The sequence below is a fragment of the Pteronotus mesoamericanus genome, unplaced genomic scaffold, assembly GCF_021234165.1.
Source record: "Pteronotus mesoamericanus isolate MK-2021 breed Mesoamerican mustached bat unplaced genomic scaffold, CSHL_Meso_final contig_317, whole genome shotgun sequence".
Lineage (NCBI taxonomy): Eukaryota > Metazoa > Chordata > Mammalia > Chiroptera > Mormoopidae > Pteronotus > Pteronotus mesoamericanus.
The window spans coordinates 4,718,362-4,734,458 of NW_026555133.1; the positions used below are offsets into that span (position 1 = coordinate 4,718,362).

Genomic DNA, 16,097 nt, shown 5'->3' on the forward strand with positions numbered 1-16,097 from the left:
TATTTCATATCCTTTCTTATGATTTATCTTTTAAGTAATGATGGTTGGTAAATTAACCTACTTTTGCCCAGTGTTGTATTAATACACTAAATGCTTATGTAGGAATACTAGGAAAAAAAAACCGTATTTCTCCACTGTTGATATCCTAAGATATAAAATACAAATAAAATGTGTAAAGCTAAAAAAAATTAGATAAGAAAAGTAACCACTATATTTAAAATAGTGGTTGAAAATTATCTTGTTGATGTTCACAGAAGTAAAAAAGTGCATTATTCCATATGTATTATTCATAATCCTAATCAACTATCCCTGAAGGAAAAAAAATATTATTTTAAGGAAAATAAAATGGCTGGAAAGAACTCCTTTCTTCCTAAGTTAGAAAAACAAGATACAGACTCCTTAAAAACACATACTAGATTTTACAAAAGGATTCATCAGAATTCCTTCACTTGGTAAGCTTCTTGAATGCATTTACTTTGGGAAGAAAAGACACCCTTCAAATTACACATTCTCTGTAATCACAGAGCTTACTGATGTGCTAACATCACTGGATAATCTATTTTGAAAGAGTTTTATTACTAACAGTATGTGTTCTGTATATAAAATCCAAATATTCAAACTTTACCATGTTTATAGAAACAAAAACCATTATTTACTAAGCACCTTCTATGTGCCAGGTACTAAACCAAGATAATTAAGTACAGGCACCCCACTGGTTTATTGCGTTTTACTACGCTTTGTTATACTGCGCTTCACAGATACTGCGTTTTCATCAACATTAAGGCAAGACCTTCCACCAGCAAAAAGATGACTCACAGAAAGCTCAGATGATAAGAATTTTTTTTAGCAATATGAAGTTTTTAAAATTAAGGTATGTGCATTTTTTTTTACACATAATACTACTGCACACTCAAGAGACTACAGTATAGTATACACAACTTCTATATGCACTGGAAAACCAATCAAAATATTCATGACTTGCTTTACTGCGGTATTTGCTTATTATGGTAGTCTGGAACTGAACCCGCAATTATCTCCAAGGTATGCCCATATGTGATCTCATTTTATCCTCACAATACGCCTATGACTTAGGTATTATTACCTCTATCTTGCAGATGAAAGAGGTTAAAATTTCCTAATGCCATTAGTAAACAAGTAGGAATTTGAACCCAGATACCTGATTCCAAAGCTCTTTCCACAAAGCCAAACTGCATCAGAGAATAGTCTCCATGACAAAACCTGGGACAACAACCTAACAGTGTAACTACAGTATATGTGGAACATTAAAAAGTGAGCAAGGGAATCTGGATTCCAGTTTTTACTACACCCACTCTCTCTGAACTTCAGTTTCCCAATTGAGAAAAGTGAAGAAACCCAGTAATTTCATTTTCTCAAAGACAAACAGATGTCCTAGCAGTTTTTCTTATCCAAAAATATTTGTGAAAACAAATACTTTATGTAAACCATTAAGATACTTAAAGCTTCATAACAAAAACTACTTTCCACTACCGTGGCTTATCCATGGACTGTATCTATCAGATGGTCCTCCACTGACACAGACAATTAACAATTAAATGAAGGGAACCTGAACACTGGTAGAAACAATATTCTCTCTGGAATGCCACATTAGAAATCAGTATCAAAATACTATCCTCTACTCCTTACCGTGCATGGTTCTGATGCATTCAAAGCCCTGAAAATCCCATAGTTTAATGGTCATATCTGCAGAACAGGAAGCCAGAAGCTTGCCACTGTGGTCAAATGAAATATCCTGTACAGAGTCTGTATGCCCCTTAAGAGTTCGTTCAAAATCTCCAGTCTCATAATCCCACACCTGTCACATGAACAGAAAATTGGTTATTATCGACCCATCACTTTCTCATTTCACATTTACTCTTAGCAGGCCAGTCTGGCACCTTACTAATTAACTGAGAAAGTGACAAAGGGTAACTGTCTTAGAAATTAGCACATCCTCAAGTATAAATTGATCTTTCCTCTATAGAGAAAATTGATAGTGCAATTATTAAAATGGACCTCCAGTATGACGTTATCTACCATATAACTAATTATGCTCATGATTAGGTAAAAAAAGCCACAAGACAAAGCCCCTTCCCAGTCTGACAACAGGCAACAGACATGTAAGTAAATTTAAGTATAAAAAAAAGTTTCAGGGGGGCTATACATAGAAAGGAACGATAAAGGAGTAAGAGTATTCAATTCTACTAGACAAGCAGTGCTCAGATATCTAAGAGGCCAAGAAGAGAGTTCACATGCTATGACTCCATGAACAGCAGATTAATGAAAGAATGTCATTCTGGTACAAAAACAGTCACAGTCATGTATTTTAAAGATGACTTTCCTAAGGGAACAGAAATAATGAGCTACCAAGAATAAATATTATTAGAAGCAGATCTCAAGAACATTCTGATGGTCAGATGCAAGTCTGACGTTTAATCTAACCAACAGCAGTTACATTGCTCTAAAATCAAATAACTGATTCCATTCTTCCCATATGTTTAAATTGATCTGTGGCAGGGTGTATGTCAACCACTTTAGAGAAACTTACAAATGCATTTTGAAAACTTGTAAACAATCTAAATATCCAACGTTGGGGAATGGCTAAGATATAAAATTTGCAACTGTAAGAAATTTATGACAAGCAGGCAATATTATATTAAAAAAAGAACACAAAATTACACATGATCATAATGACATAAAAAAATGAACCCAAGAAAAAAGAAATTATCTTCTAAAAATATTTAATGGAAAACTTCGATACCCAACATAAACAAAATATTTTTTTTCCATTTAAGTGTCCACATACATGGAAGTGATTGCTGTGTTTAATTTCGTGTAATTTTGTTAGATGTAGCCTTAAGTATTTTGTAGCTTCTTGATGCTATTGTACTATTACGTGGTATTTTTAAAATTTCAATTATTCATTGCTAGTTTATAGAAATAAAATTACACTTTGTATATTGACCTTGTATTTGTTGACTTAAATTTATAAGTTCTAGCAGCTTTTTTTGCAGATTCTTTGGGATTTTCTACCTAGATCATGTCTGCAAATACACAGTTTCATTTTTTTTCTTTTAAATCTGTATCCCTTTTATTTCTTCTTCTTTTTACTGCACTGGCTAGGCATTCTCGTACAAAGGTGAATGTAAGTGGTAGTGGTTGGACAGCCTTGGTTCCCAGGGAAAGCATTCAGTTTTCCAGCATTAAGTATTATGTTCACTGTGGGTTTTTTCAGATACCTTTACCTTTTATCAGGTTAAGGAGGCTCCCTCCCTTCCTAGCTTGTTCAGTTTTTCTCATGAATGGATACTGAAATTTTGTCAGATGCTTTTTCTGAACCTTTTATGTTTCTCTGTTGATACATCACATTTCCTATTTTTCAAATGTGGAACCAATATTGCATTCTGAGATAAACTCTACTTGGTTATCATATATTAATTAACATTTTAATGAAATGTTGCATTCAATTTGCTTCTAATAGGGATCTTACATCTATGTTCATAAATGGTATTGTATTGGTCTATTTCTTTTGTAATATCTTTGTTATCCAAGTGTTTAATTCTGACACCAAGAATTTAAATAACTATTTCACTGAAAATAAGTAAGGTGATCTTGAAATTCACTTCAGTTTCAGTTAATTTCCTTTCCCTGTATTCATTAAATAGCACTAAAATGTTTTCTCTAAAATAAATATAATCAGGAAATGAACTGTGTATCTCTTCATAAATGATGAGCAAACAAGGCATTTCAGTTAGTTTATAAATGTCAAGAATTAGTAAGAATTTTATTTTTCTTTATATTTATCTTTTGGATGATTATAAAAGTAGTAAATGCTCACGATAAAAAAATCTATAATGTACTGATATAAAGGAAATAAAAAATCTCTGATTCTAACAACGGCTTTTTTTTTTTTTCATTTTTTTCCTATGCCCTTCAAGTATAGTGATTGTGTGTACTTCATTATCCTGTTTTCCTTTTGCTTCTTATAAGAATTTTTCCATGCTGTTAAAAAAAATTCAGCATTCTTTTTTAAAAGAATTCCTGTTGCTGGCTAAAATTTGTCATTATTATAGCAAACATTATATAAGTGAAAAATCTTTGAATACTGAAAAGTAACTGTCCTCGTTTTGCAATACTTAGGTCACATAGTCATGGAAAAAAGAAAATTTGGGTCAAAAAGTATACATTTTTTAAGCCCTTCATACTTTCTGCTAAACTGTTCTCCCATTAGATTGTATCAAAGTAATGAGAATGCCTGCTTCATCAAATTCTTATTGCCACTGGGAATTCTCACTTAAAAAGCAAAATATCTTGGCAGGTTTGGTATCTATTATAATTTTCATTTGCATCTCTTCTATTACTAGCAGTAAAATCAAAACTTGTTATTGTTGATTAGCCATTAGTCTTGTGTGAATTGTCTGTTCATGTTCTATGGTCCCTTTTTAAAAACTGAGATATTTGTTTTTTATATTTGAACTCTATGTATTAAAGTTGGCAATCCTTGATGTGCTTTATTAGTTAAGTGTATTTTTTCAGGTTTGCTGTTCATTTTTTATAAATATATAAGAATTCTGGATGACAACTGGAACTATTTCAAAAATTTAAATGACACAAGTAAAAACACTGTCATGAACTATTTCAAATACCTACCCTCTGTTGGTTTTCCTGCATTAAAGTTCAAATGTTGATTATGTCAATGAATGGCTCCAATAGGAAATTTCTGACATTGATAAACTAACACAAACCTGTTGTATTTACCAGATGCACACAAAAATTATTTAATATAATAAAAAATTTAATTGTCTTGATAACTATAACATTTAGCTACAGTTTTTTGAGTCCTTACCATCTATCTAAATCTGTGGGGCACTATACTGTTATGCACATTATGTATACATTACTTCATTTTAAGTAAAAGAATCTTGTGACTTATTTTTAATCCTCCTTCCCAACGAGAGAAATGAGCCTTAAACATAATCACTTTATCCAACATAGTCACAAAATTACAAAAACCTCCTGTGTCTCCTTTGAGTTTTCTAGAAAGTAAATCTATCACCACCCTCACTTAGAAATCACCTAATTTAACAGAACTGAATAAAGAAAATATGAAAGGGGAGTAGAAAGATTTTTTTCATTCCACAAAATATTGAAAAAAATTTAGGAGAAAAAGGCTTTTATGTATAAAAATAAACAGAACATTATGATAGCAGATGGCTAAAAAGAACTTAAAATCCACAGGAAGACCTGTTAAGGATGCTGAAACACTGCTGACACTAAGTACTTCTTTACAGTATGTGACCAACACTGTGTTAAGCAGTTTCCCTGTAATAACTCATTTAATCCTCCCCCAAAGCCCTGACATAGGAATTAATTATCTTCATTTCACAGATAAGGAAAGGGAAGCATAAAAAGTTAATTTGTCCATGATCACATTAATTATCAGATGGGCCCTGACTAGTATGGCTCAGTGGGTTGGGCATAGTACCACAGACCAAAAGGTGGGTGGTTCAGTTCCTGGTCAGGGCACATGCCTGGGTTGCTGGCCAGGTCTCCATGCGAGAGGTGACCAACCTATGTTTCTCTCCCTCTCTAAAAACAAATAAATAAACTCTTATTTAAAAAAATTACCAGCCCTGGTTGGTGTGGCTCAGTGGATTGAGTGGTGGCCTGAGAACCAAAGGGTTGCTGGTTTGATTCCCAGTCAGGGCACATGCCTGGGTTTGTAGGTCAGGTTCCCGGGGTTGGGGGCGGGGGGGTGCGGGGGGCGGCGCATGAGAGGCAACAATACATTGATGTTTCTCTCCCTTCCCCTCTAAAAATAGATAAATGAAATCTTAAAAGAAAAAAAAGACTCTCCTTCAATGACTCTGCAGCCCACCCCATAGATCACCAGCCTATAGGATAGAAGGAAGCCACTGATTGAGAAACTAAAGAAATCTCCTAAGGAGAGCATAAAACAATGTTTAATACGAAGAACAGGTCACAAAGAAGTGTGTCCTGCATTTTATGTTAGACTGATGCTGTGTGATATATACAATCTTAACAATCTACCTACATTTTCTTAAATCTCTACAAATGTAACTTAAGCTGCAATAAGCCTTAGAAGAGAGAAACCTACCTAAACCTTTTAACTGTATTTTACTTGTCTTTCCACAGGTGGTTTATGCAACTGTCATTGTCTGTACTAGAGAGAATTATAAATACAACCTTTATTTCTGATGAAAAGATCAAACATCAAAATGTGTATGATTATTGTGAAAAATAAAAAAATGAAACAAATACATAACTTATACAATGATAAGCCTCTATTCTTACACATGAAAGATAACTACTGTTTAGTTTGGAATCAAAGCCCATACTAAATACTTCGAGGAGAGTTCAATCTAAATAAATCCTTTACTGAACTCTTTTGCACAACATATTCATCTACTGAATTACTAGTGCTGTAATCCTGTATTTTCATCTATCACCTCCACTTAAAAGGCACACACATCTTCGTTATTCAAGAATAAAAATTATTAAAGCACTAGGTGACTGACCTATTGTGCAACACTAAATTAGCAACACCCAATTCTCTCCAATTCATCAGTGAGCTATTTGGCAGCTTGCCTTCCAGGAACTACAATTTTATTCTACAAATTTTATTCTAATTGTTTTTTTTAAAAAAAACCCTAACCCTATCTAATTTTGTATTTTAAGGTTTAGAATGAATCACAGAGTTTCAAAGAATCTCTAGTTTCCCTCTTTTTAGGACCTCATTAATAAAATTTGTTTCACTCAATTAAACTTCAATCTTTTCAGAATTATCTTATTGCACATCTTTCATTTCGAAAACAAAAAACCAAAAAACTACCTTAATTGTAGCATCCTCTGAGGCAGAGACCATAACACTGAACACAGGGTGGAAAATGACTCGAGTGACTGGACTCCTATGACCACTCAATGCATATTTTTCTGGTGGACGGGGAATCCATTCTTTTGGGTCTCGTTTCTGACCAAGAGGTCCACCTGACGTAAATTCTTCTTTTGCTTCATTTAGTTTTGATTCTAATTCCATAACCTGGAGAATGAAAACATGGTTATATACACAGATAGACTCAAAAAAAAAAAAATACATATTTGACATTTAAAAAAACCGCTTCAATTTTGCAGCTCCCTCATATGCAGGATACTTGAAAAAATTTTGGTAATTTACAGAGCATTCATCATTTATTAAAAATTATGTTATCATCAAAGTTTTAGATGTGTGACAAAACTGAAAATTGAGAAACATTCAGTACAAGTTTGACTTTAACCGAAAGAAAAATTTCAATTTATATCTACTATTTAGAAGAAGAGCAGTGCAACAGTTTTGGACCCACTAAGGCTGCTACTCTTAGTAAATTCTTCCCAAACCAAGTTTACATTATACATGCTAATAATATTTATAATAAAAGCCAGTATTTATTTAACATCTGTGTAGTAGGTACTTTTCTAAGAGTGTTTTATGCATTAATTCATGTTGTAATAATGTTCTTTATTTATTCTAGATTTGCCTACCAGAAGTATTAATTTTAGGACCAGAATATTATTTATTGCCTTCACTTTACAAATAAAAATAAAACCTCTTTATTTTATCTTTTATCTTATCTTTAGTGCTCTTTTCTCAGTATCATATTGGCTCCATGTGTTCTTCCCATCCAAACAAGCATACAAACAAGTTGTCTAGTATCAATTCCCTAAAGTCTGGTTTATGTAGATTGAATCCAGCCAGTACCCAGATTGCACAAGTTGGCAGGCATCAGCACTGATCTGTCTGGGTCAAAGATTTTTTTAATGCACAGAAATATATTCTTATTTTTTCAAGATTATATATAATTAGCTCTGACTGGCATGCCTCAGTAGGTTGAGTATCATCCTGCAAAGCAAGGTTGCAGAGTGGGGACATGTGAGAGGCAACCAATAGGTGTTTCTCTCACACACTGATGTTTCTCTCCCTCTCTTGCTCCCTCCCTTCCCTCTTCCCTGAAAATAAATAAATTTTTTAAAAAAGAATTATTAATTAATACAGAAAAATGTTATTTTAATATTTCAGAAAGTTTATGTAAGAATATCCTAAATACAACTAACTTCAAAGAAAAACTCAGTTACCTTCTTTTGTAATCTAATAACGGATGTCCATTTTTTTTCCAAAAGACCAGCATATTTCTTATCTAATTCTTCATTCTAGAGGGGAGAAAAAATGAGAACCTTTTAAAAAAAAAGGCTCAACTACAATAGTTCAATCCATACAGACCATTTACCTTTGAGCCTAACCGAACATTACTAAAAATCTTGTTACACCAAAAAAGGGGTGAAAATCAGGTTTAGTGCCAAGTAAATAACAAATGATTAAGACCTGTGAATAATTGAGGTGACTGTTAACTACTGATACTTAAGTAAAATCCACTTACATTTATAAAAAGTCAAACATACCATATCTAATTCAGCTTCCTTTTTAAAAACTGAATATGCCTCTTCATAGCCATTTGAACGAAGATAATCTGCTATAGCTCGATTTCTGAAAGAAAACAAATTCATATGACTGCTAAACAAAATCTCATTTCTATTTTGAAGAAATAATGTTGTATTTAAAATTTCATGACAGTATTCCCTTCCAAAAAATAAGTGTTTCACCAGAAAGGGACCCCCTCCACCCCCACAAGCCTCTAAAATATTTTAGTCCTGTCACAGAACATCCATATATTGTATTATTCTTGAGCTTTTAGCTTTAAGTTTCTAATGTGATTACCTTACAAATTGTGGGCACTCTATGTAGGTCAAGAAATGGCTTATATAACTAGCTCTCAATTTATAACACTAATCATTAATTTTGTTCTTGTTTACATTTTGTCTTCCCTTACTGCTTGTTATGCTCACAGACCCTCAAGGGCTGGCAACTGAAATCTGAACAAAGACTTGTTCTGATAAAACTGTTAATTTGTATTTTAATATTATAGACATCTTTAAACCATTACAGTGGGTGAAAAAAGAGCACAAGCTATACCAAGTTAGTATACTACCACAGAATAAGACATTTCAGGTACAATGACAAAGAAATCGAAGCTGAATTAACAGACTTCTTTTCATTCTCTCTTTATATTCTTTCAAAGAGAAAATTAGCTACTTTCCTCTTCAGGCAACCTATTTCTCTATTTCAATTTTTTTGAGCCTTAAGTCCACTGTGATACAAATAATCGTTTGTGTGGGATTTAAAACATCTAAATTAATTTAAAACTTAATATATACAAAAGGTTAAACAAATTTTACATGTATCAGTACACAATAAAGTGTCCCTTCCACCACTGACCCCCAATATTCCATCCCTGAGGCAATCACTTTACCAGTGTTTTATGTTTCTTTCAGAGATAATCTGCCTATTAACACATCCCTGCATAGTCTTCTAGTGATACCCGTTTTTAAAACAAACTGTAGTACATTACATATGTCTTATGATGTCACATAAACTAACTTATTCTTAGCAATCATTCTTTATCAGATTTAGTAAATCTGTCTTTTCTTTTATATTGTATTCCACTATGGAAACATGCATTTACTACTACAAACAATGCTGCTATGACTATCCCTGTGTAACTGTCAATGCCACTGCCCACCTAAGGCTTTCAGGAATAAAAACACTATTAGTAGTATAGAATTGGTGAGATTATTCATGGCATGTTAAAAACATCACATTCCTGAACAACGGAATTGAGGAATTGTAAATTCTTACTATTACTCTGAGTCTGTGCATATGTGCTGCTCATATCACAACCACCTGTGTCTTCTGGCCTGCTCTCTACTAATGATAACTTCATTAACAAGTATCCTCTTTACACAGAGCTGAAATCTACTTCTTAATTTTTTCCAAGTAGTTCTACTTGGGCCTTCCAAAACACGACAAAATAGGAAACAAGCAACATCTACTTCTTAGATTTTCTTCTTTTGCTCTAAAAAACCAACAGCAAGCAAGTAATGGGCAAAATGTCAAGGGTAAACAAATCTTATGTAATACTTAAACATACTTAATGTTCCTCCTTAGCTCCACTCCTACTTCAAGGTCAATCAAGCTCTAATGCCTGAAACTTTGCCTGCACACACTTTACAACTCTGAAGCTCCAGTAACAGATGATATGTACATGATTCTTGTACATATCATCTGCACAAATTATATGATAATAATGTTAATAGACTTTAAAAAAAGATGGTGATACTTTTCCTGGTAAAAGTATTAAAAGGAGAAAAATGAAAAATGACTGTTTTCCTTATTTAAAAAAAAAAAAAATCCAGCCCTAAGTTGGTGTGGCTCAGTGGATTGAGTGCCAGCCTGCAAACTAAAGGGTTGCTGGTTCGATTCCCAGTGTAGGGTAAATGCCTGGGTTGCAGGCCAGGTCCCCAGCAGGGGGTACGCAAAATGCAACCACACACTGATGTTTCCTTCCCCTCTCTAAAAATAAATAAAAACCTTAAAAATAAAAATAAAAAATTCCAACACTCTGAGCTGACCACTAACATGTTCTTTTCCCCTATTTTCAAATCACCATGTATGCGTATGCATAGCTTTTAACAAGTAACTTAATCAGCTAATTGCATTCAAAATGTGAAAATCTTTCCTTATCAGTAAATATTGTTATTTGAGTTCCTATGGCATCTCATCAATGTTACAAAGAAATGATGTTGTTCAAGGACCTGCCTTGCTGTATGGCAGAAATTTTAAAACTTTAACACCTACTCCACATTGATACAAGTCATAGAGCTATTATACTCAAACCACATTTCATTATATAGATGTACAAAATTTTATTTACCCAATCATCTATTCCTACATGGTAAGGTGTTTCTAATTTTTTACCAGTAAAACTATGTTGCAAATAAATACTCATATAGCTAAAGCCCTTTACACATACATTTCGGTCAAAAGATACTACAGACTGAATGTTTGTAACCCCCTATACCAAAATCTTATATTGAAACCTAACCCCCAATGTGATGTATTTAAAGGGGGAGCCTTCAGCAGGTGATTAGGTCATGAAAGCAGCCCTTACGAATGGGATTAATATCCTTATAAAAGAGACTATACACCAGGAATTGAACCTCACCAAACACAGAATCTTCTAGTGCCTTGATCTTGAACTTCGTAGTCTCTAAAAATGTCAGAAATAAATCTTCCTTATTTATCAGCCACTGGGTTTATTGTATTTTGTTGTAGCAGCTTGAACAGACTAAGACAAAAGTTGTATACATTTTTGGACGCTATGATAGTTATTGCCAAACTGCTCCCCAGAGTTGTACCATTTATACTCTTACCGGTAGTTGTAATTGTCATCCCTTTACCATCTTTGCTTTTCAAACATTTGGGTTACTATGTACTGACTAAAATAAACAGTTGACAGCTTTTCATTTTGGTTATATAACTTTTATTAACATGGACTAGGTGTTAAATTTTTAGAACTCCTCCAATACAGCAGGTCCTCAAATAACATTTCATTATACCACTGATGAGTGCCATAGGAACTTAGCTCTTGTTTATAAAATAGTTATCTTCTGTTCTAGAACCTATCAATGACATTAAGTGAGTACTTACTGTATGTCCAAATTCTGAGAACTATGACTAGGACCTTTTTAAACAATACAAACTTATATTTGCTTATTGTGAAGTAAATCAAGTTTCAATGTTTCTACTAAAAAAAAAAAGGTAGAAAGGTCTATTATCCCTATATTATGTATTGGCAGGCTGATTTATCTAAGGTCACAAAACTAGCAAGTACTGAAATATTTAGGAAAATAATTCCAGTTGACATTTATTGAGTGGGTGGGGGAGAAACTGGCTAAGCAGGCAGAATTCTGCACCTCCCTCTTTTAACTAGAATTGTTCCATATTTAATATATTTCCAAGTATTTTAATCTTTCATAATTGTTTTCAAGATGGATTTATATTGCTCATAAAAAGCCCTACATATATATCCTTGAAACCACGAATGACTCAAACTTTTAACCACTAGGCTTTTGGTTTGGTGACTGACTAGATGTGTAAGATGGGAGAAAATAGTTAATACCCAAGTTTTGGGTGGATAACAGTAACATTTATTTGGTTAGGAAATACAAAAGGAAAAAGAAAAAGTAAGAATATATACAGCTCAGTTTTAAACCTTTTGATTTGAAGTAGCCAAAAGATATTTAAGTAAAGGTGTATGCTAGAAGAGGTAACTGAATACACAGGTCAGAAGCTCAAAAGAGATCTGGCATAAGAAAAGGATTTTTGAAAATCAGCAAACAAGTAGTAGTCATTCAAACTATGTAAGTGATGAAAGAATCTTCAGAAAAGGTATATAATGAGAAGGAAAAGAAGAAACTAAAATGTAAATAATGAAAACTTGTCGGATACCAATACTTTAAGAAGCTTCAGGCTGTATGTCAACCATACTTTAGTAAAAAATTAACTTAAAAAAAAGAGGATATCAGGGAGTGAAGGAGTCTAGTAAGTTAATTAAGAGATGCCAGCAAGCCAATGGAGAAGGGAGTTTCAGCAAATAAATGAAAATGGATAACAGTGACAAAGATCTGAGAAAGGTCAAAATACGTCTAAAAAGTGTCCAAGCAATCTGGCTACTAAAAGGTCCCTGTTGATTTTATCAAGTACATTTCCAGAACTTAAAGAAGGCTCAGCATTCCGCTCCACAATAAGGTTTCAAAATAAGCACTGCAAAATACTGGAGTTGGGAAGAAGCAGTGAATTTTGAAGATAACAGTGATGGGAAGCTCCTGTCAAGATAGCATAAGTAAACGTGGTACTTGGAACCTCCACAACCACATCAAAATTACAACTAAATTATAGAACAGTCATCATTCAGAATGCATGTCCTATAACTAAATACAGAAGCCACATCAAAACTGGTAGAGACTGGTAGAAGGGATGAGACTCAATAAGGGCTGGCTTCACATCCACATATGGAAGTTAAAAAGGGAGGTATCTTGGTTTCAGAGGTCACTCCTAAGGAACAAGGAATCCCAGCCGCACATCAGAACCCTCAGCCCAGGATTCCAGTGCCGGGAAGAGAAGACCCTGTAACTTCTGGCTTTAAAAATCAGCAGAGATTGTGGTTGACTGATACAAGGGTTCCTGGAGCCTCAAGATTCCTATTAAAGGCCCTGAGCACTGACTTGGACTGACTCTGAGCTCCAGCACAGGGGCACCAGATACAAAGGCGCCAGGGATACATGGGGAAAAACTGAATTGTCTGGCTTCAAGACAAGGGCTGTAAGGGCAGCTTTCTCCCAAACAGAAATGCTGGCAGATGCTCTGTGTGGGGAGGGCTGGCTCCTTTGCTGAGCCCTTGCTCACACAGAGCATCAATCTGGCTAACACTGTTCACCCTACCCTGATGATGCCCTGAGATGCAATTTGTGGACCCACACAAGCTGCTTTCAGTGACTTTTCTACACAAACGGCCTCTCTTGGTTCATGCTTCATACTTGCTTAAAAATCTCTCAAACAAGCAGCCCTGGCTGGTGGTATTCAGTGGATTGAGAGCCTGCCTGTGAACCAAAGGGTCACCAGTTCAATTTCCAGCCAGAGCACATGCCAGGGTTGTAGGCCAGGCCCCCAGTTGGGGGTGTGTGAGAGGCAAACAATTTGTGTTTCTCTTGCACACTGGTATTTTCTAAAAAAAAACAAAAAAACAAAAACAAAAAAAACCCCCACACCTAAATCAATCAATCAATCAATCAATCAATCTCTCAAGTAGCATCTGGCCTCGGCATGTCCCATACATTTTGCTAGGCTGGTACTAGTGACAGCCAGCCTTACTTTGCAGCTTGGCCTCTCCCAGGCACTTCCAAGCCCAGCACAAGTAGCAGCCACTTGCAGATTGCCAGGTAGTCCTGGGCAGGGCACAACTGATGGCTGACCGTGCACCTCCCAGGAGGCCCCAGAGCCAGAGCACCTGGTAGACCTGGTAGATAGCTTCAGACCACATCAGATTACAACCCAACTGCCTCCTAGAACAAAACATTCAAGGGGTGGACTCAGCAGGCACCAAACCCCCACTGAAGACAGTCTTGCTTCATGGGATCAGCCCCTGCACAGCAGTTCCTCGACTGTAGTCACAGCCGAACAGCATGGAGGATCAATTCCTCCCAGTGACGTGCCAACAGAAATCAATGCTCAACTACAACAGGACAATGTACACAACCTACACAGGGGGCCCATCTGGGAGGCTGCATCACTAAATAGCCTACTACATAAGGCCACTGCTGAAGGAGAAGATAGAGTGCAAGAAATTGAAAACCAATTTGAAAAAATGATGACAGAAAATTTCCCTAACCTGGTGAAGAAAATAAGACATTAAGTCCAGGAAGCCCAGAGTCCCAAACAGTGTGAACCCAAGAAGGCCCACACCAAGATACATCATAATTAAAATGTCAAAGGTTAAAACACAGAGAGAGAATCTTGAAAGCAGCAAGAGAAAAGCAGTTGAGTACCAACAAAGGAGCTCCCATAAGACTGTAAGCTGATTTCTCAACAGAAAGTTTGCATATCAGAAGGGACTGGCACAGAAAGTCAAAGTTATGAAAAGCTAGGGCCTACAACCAAGATTACTCTACCCAGCAAAACTATCATTTAGAATCAACAGAAAGAGCTTTCTAGACCCCCCAAAAAAGATGAAAAGTATGAATAATCATATGGCAATAAATATATATCAACAATTACTTTCAATGTAAATGGATTAAATGCTCCAATCAAAAGACATAAGGGAGCTGAATGGATAACAAAACAAGACCCTTACATATGCTGGCTACAAGAGACTCACTTCATATCAAAAGACACAAAGACTGAAAGTAAAGGGATAGAAAAAGAAACTTCATGAAAATGGAAATGAAAAAACAAAAACAAAAAAGCTGGTATAGAAATACTTATTCCAGACAAAATAGACTTGAAAACAAAAACTGTAACAAGAGACAAAGAAGGACTCCGCAATTCCACTTTTGGATATTTATGCAAAGAAACCCAAAACACTACATCAAAAAGACATATACATACATATGTTTATTGCAGCATTATTTATAATAGCTACAATTAGGTTAGGAAGTAACCTAAGTTACTTCCATATATATGGAATACATTTATAATATATAGAAGTAACCTAAGTGTCCATCAATAGATGAATGGATAAAGCAGAAATGGTACATATATACTGTGGAATATGATTCAGCCACAAACAAGAATGGAATCTTGACATCTACAACAGGGATAGACCAAGAGGGTATTATGCTCAGTGAAATAAGTCAGAGAAAGACAAATGCCACATGACTTCGCTTATATGTGGAATCTAAAAAACAAAATACACGAACACAAAGAACGGGAATGGACTCATAAATACAGAGAACATTTTAACAGTTGCCAGATGGGAGAGGGTTTGAGGAAATGGATGAGAAAGGTAAAGAGATTTAGAAGTACAAAATGGCAGTTACAGAATAGTCATGGGGATAGTCAAGTACAACAGAGGGAATATAGTCAATAAATTGTAATAACTATGTATGATGTCAGATGGATACTAAATTTATCAGGGTGATCACTTCCTAAGTTTTATAAATGTATAATCACAGGGGTGTACACCTGAAACTATATAATATTGTATATCAACTGTAATGTAAAAAAATATGTATAAGTAATGGGACCTCTTTCTATATAAAGGAGGCAAAATGTTTAATTAATAACACTATGACATGTGAGAGTTTAGAAAAAGAAGAGAGAGAGCACATGGTGTCAATAATACAATACTGACCCCCTTCACCCCACAAAAGCAAGATACATGTAGAAAGATACGGCAAATTAATTAGGCTTTAAATGAGTCTGATACCATTAACGATAGCTGTACAACATACTGCTGTTGTATAAAGTCTACAACCCAGTCCCAGAAGGGTCTAGTCAATTTTATTTCCATATAAAATACAATACTGTCAGACTTCTTAGTCACATGTTAGGTTAGTGATGTTGAAAGAGTCAAGAAACTGAAGTGAGGTTCCCGTGGACAGATAATTTTGGCACCATCGCTCTCATTGCT

General features: G+C 34.8%; 1 protein-coding gene across 1 annotated transcript in view; it reads right to left on the minus strand.

Moving 5' to 3' along the window:
• The window catches only part of PAFAH1B1 (platelet activating factor acetylhydrolase 1b regulatory subunit 1), a 67,825-nt gene that overhangs the window by 10,539 nt on the left and 41,189 nt on the right, over positions 1-16,097 (minus strand). Inside the window, exons 3-6 of the mRNA XM_054575893.1 lie at positions 8,473-8,557; positions 8,149-8,223; positions 6,872-7,078; positions 1,666-1,834 (exon numbers count right to left, since the gene is read on the minus strand). Of these exons, the coding sequence (XP_054431868.1) occupies positions 1,666-1,834; positions 6,872-7,078; positions 8,149-8,223; positions 8,473-8,557 (536 nt within the window). The remainder of the gene's footprint in view (positions 1-1,665; positions 1,835-6,871; positions 7,079-8,148; positions 8,224-8,472; positions 8,558-16,097) is intronic.